This window comes from Phocoena phocoena, chromosome 17 (assembly GCF_963924675.1).
Source record: "Phocoena phocoena chromosome 17, mPhoPho1.1, whole genome shotgun sequence".
NCBI classification, from domain to species: Eukaryota; Metazoa; Chordata; class Mammalia; order Artiodactyla; family Phocoenidae; genus Phocoena; species Phocoena phocoena.
Window position 1 is genome coordinate 62,601,553 of NC_089235.1, and position 13,654 is coordinate 62,615,206.

A 13,654-nucleotide genomic window follows, 5' to 3' on the forward strand; every position below is an offset into this window, starting at 1 on the left:
CTTCATGACTGATAATTCTTTTAGAACACATTAGATTATTGTTAACCTACCCCTTTCACATCTGATTTCAGTTCTGTGGCAAGATATGTATATGCTTGCATTATCTTTTTCATGGTAGGATGGGTAGGTGGAGGTGAGAAAAATGTCTAAAACCTCACTAAATTATCATTTGTAAGTTTTCAGTTCTTTTTTAATTTTGGTGATGTTTAGAAGATTTTCAGCTATTTCATTAGTTTATATATATATATATATAAAACATATATAATGATATTGTAGAATTGGTATATTTAAAAATTGTTTTAACTACAACATAAAGAATTTTAAGTGGACTCATAAAGTCAAGTACAGTTTTCAATAGGAAAAACTAAAATTTTCTTTCTGGTTATTTGCTCAACTACCTTGTTTCTATGAAAACAATTTTTAATGCACAAAATGTTCATTGGCAATATTTACATAACATTTTCTTATTATTTTAACAAGTACTCTATTATCAAATAGTTCTGCAGGGAGAAAAATGATTGTTATAATTATGGTTTCCCCATGGCACTATTAATCAAATCTGGGTTATAGTTCCCTTAGAAAATTGATGTAGTAAAGGAAATATGATTTTGGCCTTAAGATGCTTGGCTATATAATAACTTAAAATTTTGACTTGCAGCCTCAAAATTTTGACTTGCAGCAGTGTATCAGAGTATTTATTTGATGAAATGGCCTTTAAAGGAACAGTCTGAAGATAATGTTAGCCTGTTTTTTCACCTCTGAAGTACCCAATGTGCTACATTTTGAAATTTAAAATTTCTTTTTTTGTTTATTCAACATTAGTTCTACTTTATGCATTGTATTAGATATTAGGGCTCCAATGATGGATTGTACAGATGAAGACTCTGCCCTCATGGAACTTACATTTTGGTAGGAAAAATAGAAAATAAGAGCTATGAAGAAAATAAGCAGGCTGAGATAGGGTAGTAGGGTGGAGGGTGTACTTTAAACAGGCTAATAAGATCGTACATCTCTACAGAAATTTGCACACAGAAGTCTTGTGAAGTGGTATAGTTAAAAAAAAAAAACAGAAAAAGAAAAAGCACTAAGAATAAAAACAAACAAACAACTCTGTTCATATTTTAACCCAAGTAGCTAAATAGTTCACTATGTAACCCTATCCAGGAAATGAGAATGTCATGTATCATTAATCATCTCACCTATATTATCAAATAAGGGAGGGAGGGAATATGATATAGTAGAAAGTCTCAAGTAAAAGAACATGTACTTTAGAAAACTTTGATTTAAGTCCTAGCTCTGCCACTCACTGGTTTATAGCTTTTTAAATTGTGAACTGGAAATAATAATTCCTGTTTTGCCTATTTCAAAAAGTTGTAATGAAAACCAAATTGGAATATATTTTATAAACTGTACAGTATGGTACAAATGATGGTTGCTATCTAATTCTTCTCTTTGAAGTTTATGTGGCCCAAATGATAGACACACTTAAGTGAAACATTTTCCTGAAATTTATAAAGCACTAGATATCCTCTAGATATTTTGAAGTTATGATGAAATTTTTAGGAATTAGTTTTATAGGTAATGTTTCAAGTCAAATTCAGACATATACCTATAATTTAACTTGGGTATAAAATAATTCTTAACCCATCTAGATATTGAAGATAGGCAACTCTAATCCTAGAAGAAAGCTAAACTATTGATATCTATTAATATAGTATTTTCAATTGTTTTATTTTAAATTTGTTGTATTAGATTGTCATTTTTATTGCTTCTTGGACAATGACTGAAATATTGGACTACACTTTATCAGTCGGGGACAAATAAATAGAACTTTAAATATATGTTCCAACTTTAATTCAGCAAAGGGATAACTTTTAGAAACATACATTATGTAATTTGGCTAAATCTCTAAATGTGAAGCAGTTCACCGTCCTTTTACACTGTGTCATAGTTAGTCTTTTACATTTTTGAAAAAAAAAATTGAATTCCACAGTCATTCCTTGAAATAATCTCAGTGCTTTATAACATGGTTTTCATTTATTTATTCAACTTTTCTTTTTTCTTTTTGGACTGCCTGCCAGTTGCTTGTTGCAACTGGAGAGAATACTGGAGAGAATAAAGTGGACAAGTTCCCTCCTTGGGAAGCTATCAAAGTGCTTAAATTCTAGTGCTTTATGTGATCCTAAGTCAACTTTTGAGCTTAAAAAAGATGTTTGATTAGCCTCAGAATAAAAATAAAAGGCTTTTAGAGGAAAACTTATTTTATTAGATTAGAAAAGGCAAGATAGAGTTGTTAGGGAATCATGATGTCTATTAATCACATGGACAGGGAATATTTTTATTAAAGAGGAGAATTTATAAGGCTAAAAACATGATTGCCATAGTGCCTGCTTGTTTGGGGGTTTGCCTACTGAAAAGATTGAATCAAAGTTTTGAAACTTGGGTTTGAAATGTTATTTGGCTGTTAAATTTTGGAATAGAATGTTAACATAAAAGGATCATCCTTAAGTCTCTCAAAGTATATCTAATGATTAGTGTATGAGTGAGAACAAGTTATCAGAATCCAAGTTTGTTGTGAATGTAGTGTAAACTATTGACATAAATTTATTTTGTAGGGAATTATAGCTTATGGGATTTAGAAAAGTTTATTTTCATATTTGTAGCAAATGTTTAATCAAAAATAGGCTGTCTCAGAAATGTGGTCACTTCCTTTGCTGATGGGTCAGGACACATTTATGTCAGGCTATAAATTATGCAATGAACTGCATTTAGTATCTTTACATTGTTAAGCTGTAACTATAATTGTAACAGTTTTATAATTGTTAAGCTATAATTGGGCCCTGATCTGGCATACTCACATTACAGCTTTGTCACCCTTTGGGCCAGACAGTTTTGTTATGCATTTTGGTCTAAGAAGTCTTAAGCAAGAAGGAAGGACTAGGACTTAGTGTTTAGGAAATTAAATATATATCTTTTATAGTTAATGATTATTTTCCATTCCTAAATATTTTTATTTTTAATGTCTAATGCTTGACTATGTAAAATACATTTGACTTAAAATTAAAAGGTTATGGCTATAATAATCAACAAAAATAAGCATATTTAATTTTACCTTCCTTGTTTTACTCCCGATAAACTTATTTTCATATTCGTTAGTTAAGAATACGTAAGTAAAAATAATAAATAGCAACTAAAAGTATTAATTAACTTTGTGTCACATATCTCATGTAACCCTTCTATCTACATAGGACAGTTAAAAGTGATTTTGCATTAGATTTGAGAGTGATAGCAAATGCCTTGCCTAAATTTCCGCAAAAGTAAAAAAAAAAAATGTATGTATTGGGATGTGCTGATTTTGTAGCTTACATTTATATATTATGGTGGGTTTGGGGGGACAAATATTTAACAAACATCTGTGTGCCCAGCACTGGGAATACAAAGATGAATAAGTTGAGTTTGCTCATCAATCAGTTAGAAGCTGCTGTATGTTTTCTGTCATATGATTCATGGTTTCTCTAAATTTTGTACCTACTGGCATTAAATCTCTGATATCTAGCAACAAAAGTTTTGAAATTGCCTTTAGATTCTAATTTTGAAGCCAGACCAATAATCCATCCAGTCAAAAGTTTATAAAATTATAACTCGGTATGACAAAATCTTTTGAGGATAGAATTCGTGACCTCTCATTGATTTGCAGATATACGAAGAAATTATACCCACAACCTAAATTTAAACATTGTGAATACGGTTTTCAGAGATACATGACTCAGTGGAAGTAAAACGGATACCTGTAACTTTGAATCCTTTCTCTGTTTTCTGGCTTTTTTTTTTTTTTTGGTGGAGGTAGGGCAGTGTTCTTGTGTTTTTCTTTTTTTAGTTTTTATAGTGGAATTCTTGGGAAAGAATGTGACTAAATACGTGTTATGTAGGTGAAATATGAGTGGAAAATTGTCAGATGACGCTATTTTAGAGTTGATTTCATTGTGCAGTCACTAAAAATATGTTCTGTTTTATCCAGGTTGGTGCTCTTTTTGTATTGCCATGTACCATTAGTAGCATACTTACTCCTCCTCCCAGCCAGCTCAGTTCAAGAAAATGGAAGGAATATATAGCTAGAAAGCCTAAGACAATCAGTGGTAAGTAGTAAATTTTTAAGTTTTAATGGTGCCACATAAATAATGTATTTATCAACTTTGAAATGGAGATAACATTTCTTTATGAGAAAATATATTATTACTACTGATTAAGAGGACCCGTATCATTTTAAGATGTTTTTCTTATCTAACAACCTACTGCAACAGAAAGTATATGCAACGTTATTCATTCATAAAATATCAGTGTTCTAAAGGCAGAAATTTTGGTTAATTAGATAGTTAATTATATTAAACATGGGCTTCTTAGAGACATTTCAGGAATAAAATTTATGGAAATAGATTAATTTATTATATGGTATATTAAAAAAACAAACTTGTGATTACAATTTTCTGTAGAATTTATTTAACAGCCTTTTATATGCTATGCAGTATTCTAAGTACTTTAGAAATCTTGATTCATTTAATTTTTATAATAAAGTTATAAACTTAAAATAACCTTATAAACATTTAACAGATGAGGAAATTGGGACTTGGAGAAGTTACAGAGCTATTAACTGGCAGAAACAGGATGTGAACCAAGATTCTGCCAATTAATAGCTCTAACATCTCCAAGGATTTGAACCCAGGCACTCTGCTCTTAACCCCTGCACTGTGTTGCCTCTCTAATAATCTATTACATTCAAGATGTCATTAATTTCTATTATAAAATCAGATTATTTAAATCCAATCTCTAATACTTCATTAAGTAATTGCAGGTCAAAATGTTAGTTACTTGTCCAAAGTCACATAGCTAAAGTGTGTTCCTTCGTACTTTGTTTCAGTGTTTTCTGTTTTAATTGAATGATGATTTGTTTAGTTTAATTCTGAGCTTATACTTAGTTTTTGTGACCCATGATATTATGGGACTAAGAACTGGAATTGAAACGTATCTACCCAGATTGTAATCTCTAGAAGTACTCTAGAACCTTAGAATTCTGAGGAATACAATTTTAAAATCAGCGGTTTACACAGTACTTTATAGGAAATAGGTGAGATACTAAAATTCATTTTAGCAAGTGTTGAATTTGAAATGTAGATAATATCTATGTGGAAATCTAAAGTTAGTGTTTGAAGTTTAGATGTATATCTCTAGAGAGTGGTCAGGGCAGGAGATTTAGATTTTTAGTTTACCGGCTCTTTTGTTTATCTGTTTTACAGCAAATCACCCTAAAACTAAGTGGCTTAAAAGAACAAACATTTTATTTACTCATACTTCTGTGTTTGAGCTAGGTTCAGCTGGTCAGTTCTTCTGCCAGTCTTACCAGTGGTCACTGATATGTGGCTGTGCTGAACTTGTGGATTGTTTGGAGGATGGGCTCAGATGGGATGCAGGGACAGCTGTCTTTCTCTCTCCATGTAGTCTCAATGCCTTTTCCTTGCCGCTTGCTTTTTTCTTGTAATCTCTGGAGCAGGTTAGCTGGAATTTTTTACATGGCTACTCAAGATTCCAAAATGAAGACAAATTGAGGTGACAAGGACTTTTTAAGGCTTATTCCCAAAACTGGCCAAGTGTCACTTCTGCTGTATTCTTATTTAAAGCTACTCACAAGAATGGGCCAGATTCAAGAGGGAGGTGACTATACAAGGGTCTGAATACTGGGAAGCCCCCATTGTAAAAGTCCACCGCGGGTGTATAAAGGTGATAGTGGAAACAGGAGTGGTTGGGAAAAAACACATAGACAATATGGCTAAAGAAGAGAGCCAAGGATAGGACCTTTAGAAATACCTGAATTTAAGGTAAAGTGGAGGAAAAGTTAGAAAATGGGTTTAGTAAATGGTAGTTGGAAGACCCTAAAGAGTTATAATCATTAACATCAATATCAAAATACCATTTATTGCATAATATAGAGTATTGTGCAAAGTGTGGGAAATAAAGGGAAGTCAAACTGGGTTCTTACACTTGAGGAATTAGAGGCATGGTCCTTTTCTTTGTAAAGTTTATAGTCAAGTGAAGAAGGCACTTTGAAAAATCATTATAAATCTCTTTATCCATCAGGGTGAAAGTGAAGTGGAGGATACTTTCAGAGTGTATGACTTAACGTAGCCTTAAGAATTCAGGAAGGCTTCCTGGAGGAAGAGACATAGTTAATGTAGTTTATTGCACCGTACTAATTCGTGCAGAAATGTGGCTTTAACCCTTCTCAGCTCACAGGGAATAAGTGTATACCTGGTGATTTTGGCAGATGCTAAAACAAAATCAGAAGTAGACTTACTGGGTGGCAGTAGAGTCAGTTTCACTATACTACGTGAAATCACAGGATAATATCCATTTCTCAATATTACATAGGTTTACAACTTATTAACATGAATAGTAACATCTCTTAACTAAACTTGAGTGTATTCTGGACAACCCTTTATTTATTTTTCTTTTTGTAACTTTTTCTAAGATAATTTATTGATTTAGAATTTACTCTTAGTTTTTTTTTTTTCATGACTTTCATTGCAACTTTAAGAAAATACCTTATCATGAGGCTTGATTTGATTTTTTTTAAATTATCACCTCTTAAAATTTGGGGATTAGTATTAGTAACTTCTGAATAATAATTAGACATATATCACATGACCATCTTTGAAGCCAAGTTGTTGATTAGGCTATATCATTAAGGGCTGATTAAGCTGACACTTTACAATCTTTTTTTTTTTTTATCTCAGAAGTAGAAACAATCAAATTGAACAGTTGATTATTAAGTTCTATTTTACCCATAACCCTTTCTGTAGGGGAAATTATTTATCCCATTGACAGAACTTCTTTTGTAAAGAGTAGTCAAGTTTTAGCTAGTGTAAGTTTTGATGCCTCTTACATAGGAAAACGTCTTATCCCATTCATAGTGCCACTACTAATAGCCTCTCTCACTACAAAATAAGGTATTAACTATCAACCTCCTAAAGCAAAACTCTGTTTCCCCATAACCTACTGAATCATGCCCAACTGTTCTTTGCTGTTGCCTTCCTTGTCCCCTATCCTCCAGACTAAACTTTGTACTGTTTCCTAAAACTATTCCCTGGTTTTACACCTTTATGATGTTATTCATGCATTCAGTCGGTCACGTTTCTATTCATGCTTTGTAGATACTATGAATCAGGTATGGTACTGCAATCTGGGGGTTGCTGGTGAGCAAGACAGACTTGGCTCATCCTCTTCTAGAATTTATCCTGTAACATAGAAAAGAGGCACTGAGGAGGGGCTGAAACAATCCCTAAGAGATATTACATAAATAAAACAAGGTGTGCATACGTTGTTATGCTACCTTTTGTGGTACAGATAACAGCTCAGATGTGTGAAGTAAGCATTTATATGTTTGTATATGCATGAAATACTCAGTTTTTCAACAGATATTTTTATTGAGCACCTACAGTATACTAGGCACTGTTTTACATGCTGGACCAGCAGTAAATTGAACAAAGAACTTGCTCTTGGGGAGCTTACGTGTTAGTGGAGGTAACAGGTTTAGTTCTTGCCCCAGATAGGCATACGGCTGGGTCTCTCAGTTTCGGAAAGCCTTTACTCCAAAGTCATTTTCTCATTCAGGACCTAATTTTTGCCATCCCATCTAAAATTGCAAATGGACTCTCTTCCTGACATCATCTCCATCTTCCCAGCTCTATTTTTTCTCCTTAGTGCTGATTACCATCTCATATACTAAATGTGTGTCCGTTTCTCTCACTAGAAGTGAGAAGAGACAAAGTGAAGTTTTTTTACTTTTATTCATTGCTTTATTGTCAGTGCCTGGAACAGTGCCTGACACTTAATAGGTACTCAAAAATATTTGTAAAATAATAAGTGAAATATGTAGTGTATTTCTAGTTAGTAATAACCGCTGTCTGGAAAAGTAAAGAAAGACTGAATGGACTGCAATGTGAACCAAAATTTGTGCTCCAGTTTTTATCAGTTGCTTAAGTTTAATGTATCATCCCTTGATGAAATAAAGGGATGTATCAATATATTATACATAGGACATGTGTATTAGTTTGAACCTCTCTTTGTATATCAAAAATTGTTAAAATATCAGCAATTCATATGGTTTGACCTAAAATAGAAGAACAATGCCCAATTTTAAAGAATGATTTTTAAAAGTGTTTTGCAGTGAAATACCCAGAAAGTATTATGGTACTGGGAAAAGCGTAAAAGAACTATATGAACAAATGCAATTAACTAAACCTTATTACATTTCTGAAGAAAGGCTTCTATATTTAAAACTATATTGAAAAGCCAGTTGTATAATGAAAAGAGCCTGGCTCACCATATGTTCACAGAGATGTTTTATGAAATTGTCAAAAAATTGGATATTGATCATTGCCTAATTTTATATAACAAATGAAAAAGCTAAGGTACAGAGAAATCAACAAATTTGTCTAAGGTCACAGGGTGAGATCAGAATTTCCACTCAAGTCTTTCTACCGGTCATCCATGATCATTTCATAATCCTGAGTTCTACTGTTGCCTCATTTTTTTAAAAATTGGAATTCTTTTGAAAGGAAACATTTTAAAGGTACTCGGCAAAAAAAATTATTAGCAAGGACTAATGAAGCATTCTGAATTGAGGAAGCAAGTGCCTTCTTCATACTCAAGTCAGTGTGATCGAAGTGTTTCAAAATAGTGAGCTGAAACTAAGGTTAAAATGACTCAGTGTAACTGATTTATAAATAATTTTGATCTTGAGAAAAGGTAAAGGACTTAGATAAAGATTTTGAAAGAGATTTCAGTGGCAGAGTCAAAGTATTCTTTCAGTCAGCAAATATTTATATTTACCGTGTGCCCGTCGTGTTCAGGGCATTATTCTAGGTGCTAGGAATTCAGTAGTGAAAACAATCAGCCAACTTTACTGTATTAACTTTTATTAAACACACCACTCAACAACATACTGGTTCTCTTCAAGCACATATGGAACATTCTTCAGGATAGACCATATATGTGTCAGGCTATTAAACGAGGCTCAGTAAATTTAAAAGAATAGATATAATACACAGTATGTTCTCCAGTTAAAGTGGAATTAAATTAGAAATAAACAACAGAAAGAAATCTGAGAACTACTTTAATTACTTGGAAACTAAATTTTAAACACAGTTCTAAATAGCACATAGGTGAAATTAAAAACATAGTTTTAACTGAATGAAAATAGAAACATATCAAATTTATGGAAAGCAGCTAATACAGTACTAAGAGTATTCTAAATGCTTATCTTAGAATGGAAGAAAGATCTAAAATCAGTAATTTAAACATCAACCTCAAGAAGCTAGAAGACTAAATCCAAGTGAAGTAGAAGGAAGGAAATTAGACCAGACACCAATGAATAAAATACTGAGGACTATATCTAACAAGAAGTGCAAAACCTGTACACTGAAAACTACAAAACATTGCTGAGAGTAGTTGAAGAAGATATAAGTAAATGGAGAAATATACTGTGTTCATAGATTAGAAAACTCAGTATTATTAAGGTGGTCCTTCTCTCCAAACTGACCTATAGATTCAATCTAATCTCTAACAAAATTCAGGAGGACTTTTCATAGAAATTGACAAACGGATACTAGATTTACATGAAATTGCAAAGGATCTAGAATGGCCAAAACAATTTTGAAAAGGAAGAACAACTTTTGAGAACTTACACTGCCTGATTCACAACTTGCTATGAAGCCATAGTAATTAAGACAGTGTGGTGTTGGAGAATACACATATATCAGTGGAACAGAATAGAGACAAAGATGCCAATGGAAAAAGGATAGTCCTTTTAACACAGTATTGGAATAATTGGATGTCTGTATGTAAAAACTCAAAAATTACATATATATGTATATAAAATATGTAATTTTTAGACTTTTTATCTTACATAAAAATTAACTCAAAATGAGTCATATACCCAAATGTAAGCACTAAAACTACAAAACCTCTATTAAAAAACATATATACCAAAAGGATGATCTGTAAAAAGAAAAAAAAAATCTATAAATTCACCAAAATTTAAAAATATCTCCATTTTGAAATCTAAAGAAAAAAATGGTTTTGATGAACCTAGGGGCAGGACAGGAATAAAGACACAGATGTAGAGAATGGACTTGAGGACATGGGGAGGGAGAAGTGTAAGATGGGATGAAGTGAGAGAGTTGCATTGACATATATGCACTACCAAATGTAAAATAGGTAGCTAGTGGGAAGCAGCTGCATAGCACAGGGAGATCAGCTCAGGGAGATCAGCTCAGTGCTTTGTGACCACCTAGAGGGGTGGGATAGGGAGGGTGGGAGGGAGGCTCAAGAGGGAGGGGATATGGTGATATATGTATACGTATAGCTGATTCACTTTGTTATACAGCAGAAACTAACACACCATTGTAAAGCAATTATACTCCAATAAAGATGTTAAAAAAAAATCTCCTTTTTGAAGAACTATTAAGAAAAAACTTTTAAAGGCTACTAAGAGAAAATAGTTTCAATCATATGTCTTACAATGGACAGGTATATAAAAAAAAATTCTTACAACTCAGTAGTAAGGAGAAATTGCAATTAATAAGTGGGTAAGAGACTTGATACATGAAGAGCTAAAAAAGCACATGAAAGATACCCAACATCATTAATCTTTTGGGAAATGAAAATGAAAACCACAATGTGATTCTATAATAACTGTCTAGAATGGATATTATTATTATTATTACTATTTTTTGCTGTACACGGACCTCTCACTGCTGTGGCCTCTCCCGTTGCGGAGCACAGGCTCCGGACACGCAGGCTCAGTGGCCATGGCTCACGGGCCCAGCCGCTCTGCGGCATGTGGGATCTTCCCGGACTGGTACACAAACCCTGCATTGGCAGGCAGACTCTCAACCACTGTGCCACCAGGGAAGCCCTAGAATGGATATTATTAAAAGCAGTGACTATCATATTTTGATGAGGATGCAGAGAAACTGCAAGTCTCACACGTTGGTGGGGATGTAAAACGGTACAGCTACTATGGAAAACAGTCGGGCCGTTAAACTTACACTTAACTCTGCAGCTCAGTTCTTCCATTCCTAGGTATTTATCCAGGAGAAATGAGAGCATATGTTCACACATGCTTGCAAGCAGCTGTTTATAAAAGCAATATTCATAATAACTAAGAATTGGAAACTATGCAGATATCCGTCAACTGGTGAACAGATGAACATGGTTTGTTTCGTCCATATAATGGAATCCTTCTCAGCAGTAAAAAGACATGAAAAGTTTTGCGTATACCTAAATATTACTAAGTTGATAAAATCAGGCTTAGAAGACTAGGACATGATTTTACTTATATGAAATTTCTAAAAAAGGCAGAAGAACCAGAAAGCAGATCAATAGATGCCTGAGGCCATGAGCAGGAAAGGAGATTGACTACAAAGAGATAGTGGAAGCTTTCGAGACTAAATTATAATCATGGATAAACAATTGTATAACTTCCTTAAACTAATCAAACTTAGACTCTGACATGTGTATGTAAATTATACCTCATTAAAACTTTTTTTTTTCTTTTTGGCAAAAATCACCTGAAGGCTCTTACACCTAAATGCAGAGTTTTGTTTCTATCCTAGTTCAGTAATTCTTAATACCAGCTCACATTAGAATAACCTTGGCAGTTATCAAAAAAGAAAAAGTCAAGCTGGGCCCTACCTGAAAACAATTAAATGCAAATCTCTGGGGCGGATCAGGGCATCAGTAGTTTGTAAAAGCACCCAAGTGTTTCAAATGTGCATCCAGTATTGAGACCCTCTGCACTAGGCGTGCTGTGCTCTCTTCAACTCTAGGCTGGAGAGCCACTGTTTCTGGAAGTCCTTCAGATGCTTTGAGGCAGAAAAAGGTTTAAGGATAACTACTTTAGACCTTTAATTCCTTGCCTAGAAAATGAGGATAATGTACTTGTTTAGTATATCTTGCAAACTTGTTAGACACTATTGGTAATGAAGGTAAACACTTTGTAAACTCTGCAATAGTTTTTTGTTATTCTGTCCTATCTTAAATCCTTTCTATGTCTGTGGAACAATAAAGGATCGTTGTTGTTCATGATGGTGAGTAAGATCTTGAAATATCTTCTGAATAACTTCTTTATTCACTGTAGCTTTCATATTGTGTATTTTACTGTGTTTCAACTAAGAGGAAGTGTCTACAGTTTATGATCCTAATGTTATTTAATTGGTTGAAATAGTCATAGTGGAATCTATAAATCCTTCTACATTTTTGGAATCTTCTCAGTAGGAGGCTTCCAACACCTATTCCACAATACTATTATTTCTTAAACCGTGTTAGATTCTTTCTAAAATTGATCCCCAGGGCATTTTCTTGGAGAGTCTCAGTGGCAGTTTGCGATTTATTTTTAAATTTACGATAAATTGTTCAAATCTTAGTCTGATGAATAAGGTGGGGGATCAAGCTAGGCAATACGTTTTTTGGAATTGCTTTATCAATGTAAAGTAATTAACATTTTTTCCTTGTGATTCCCTAGCTGACCTAAGGACCATTTCAAAAGTTTAGTCTAGAATTTACAGTGATGTAACTGTTGGAAAGTGTATAGCTTCCTAAAATGCCTACACTGAAGGCTAGATTTTATTTTATTGTTTAATTTTTGGCATAATTATCAAAATAATTGGGTATATTATATAGTTGCTTCTTAAGAAATATATATAATACTCATCAATAATTTAGACTATTCACTTACCCAGAATATCCTGTTCCCCTAATCATCCTGGGATATTTTTCATTTTATAATATGGAATATTATTTCCTCTGTACATTAATATGATTTTGTTTTTATATTGTTGACCTGTTTATTTTTTTGACATCTTTATTGGTGTATAATTGCTTTACAATGTTGTGTTAGTTTCTCCTGTATAACAAAGTGAATCAGCTATACATATACATATATCCCCATATCCCCTCCCTCTTGTGCCTCTCTCCCACCCTCCCTATCTCACCCCTCTAGGTGGTCACAAAGCACCGAGCTGATATCCCTGTGCTATGCAGCTGCTTCCCACTAGCTATCTATTTTACATTTGGTAGTGTATATACGTCAATGCTACTCTCTCACTTTGTCCCAGCTTACCCCTCTCCCTCCCCATGTCCTCACATCCGTTCTCTGCATCTGTGTCTTTATTCCTGTCCTGCCCCTAGGTTCATCAGAACCATTTTTTTTAAATTCCATATATTTGCATTAGCATATGGTATTTGTTTTTCTCTTTCTGACTTACTTCACTCTGTATGACAGACTCTATGTCCATCCACCTCACTACAAATAACTCAATTTCGTTTCTTTTTATGGCTGAGTAATATTCCGTTGTATATATGTGGCACATCTTCTTTATCCATTCATCTGTTGGTGGACACTTAGGTTGCTTCCATGTCCTGGCTATTGTAAATAGTGCTGCAATGAACATTGTGGTACATGTCTCTTTTTGAATTATGGTTTTCTCAGGGTATATGCCCAGTGGTGGTATTTTCTGGGTCGTATGGTAGTTCTATTTGTAGTTTTTTAAGGAACCTCCATACTGTTCTCCATAATGGCTGTATTAATTTACATTCCCAC

General features: G+C 33.5%; 1 protein-coding gene across 1 annotated transcript in view; it reads left to right on the forward strand.

Annotated features, from left to right (window-relative positions):
* MTBP (MDM2 binding protein) overlaps positions 1–13,654 on the forward strand; it is a 72,195-nt gene that overhangs the window by 14,294 nt on the left and 44,247 nt on the right. Inside the window, exon 11 of the mRNA XM_065895465.1 lies at positions 4,019–4,136. Within this exon, the coding sequence (XP_065751537.1) occupies positions 4,019–4,136 (118 nt within the window). The remainder of the gene's footprint in view (positions 1–4,018; positions 4,137–13,654) is intronic.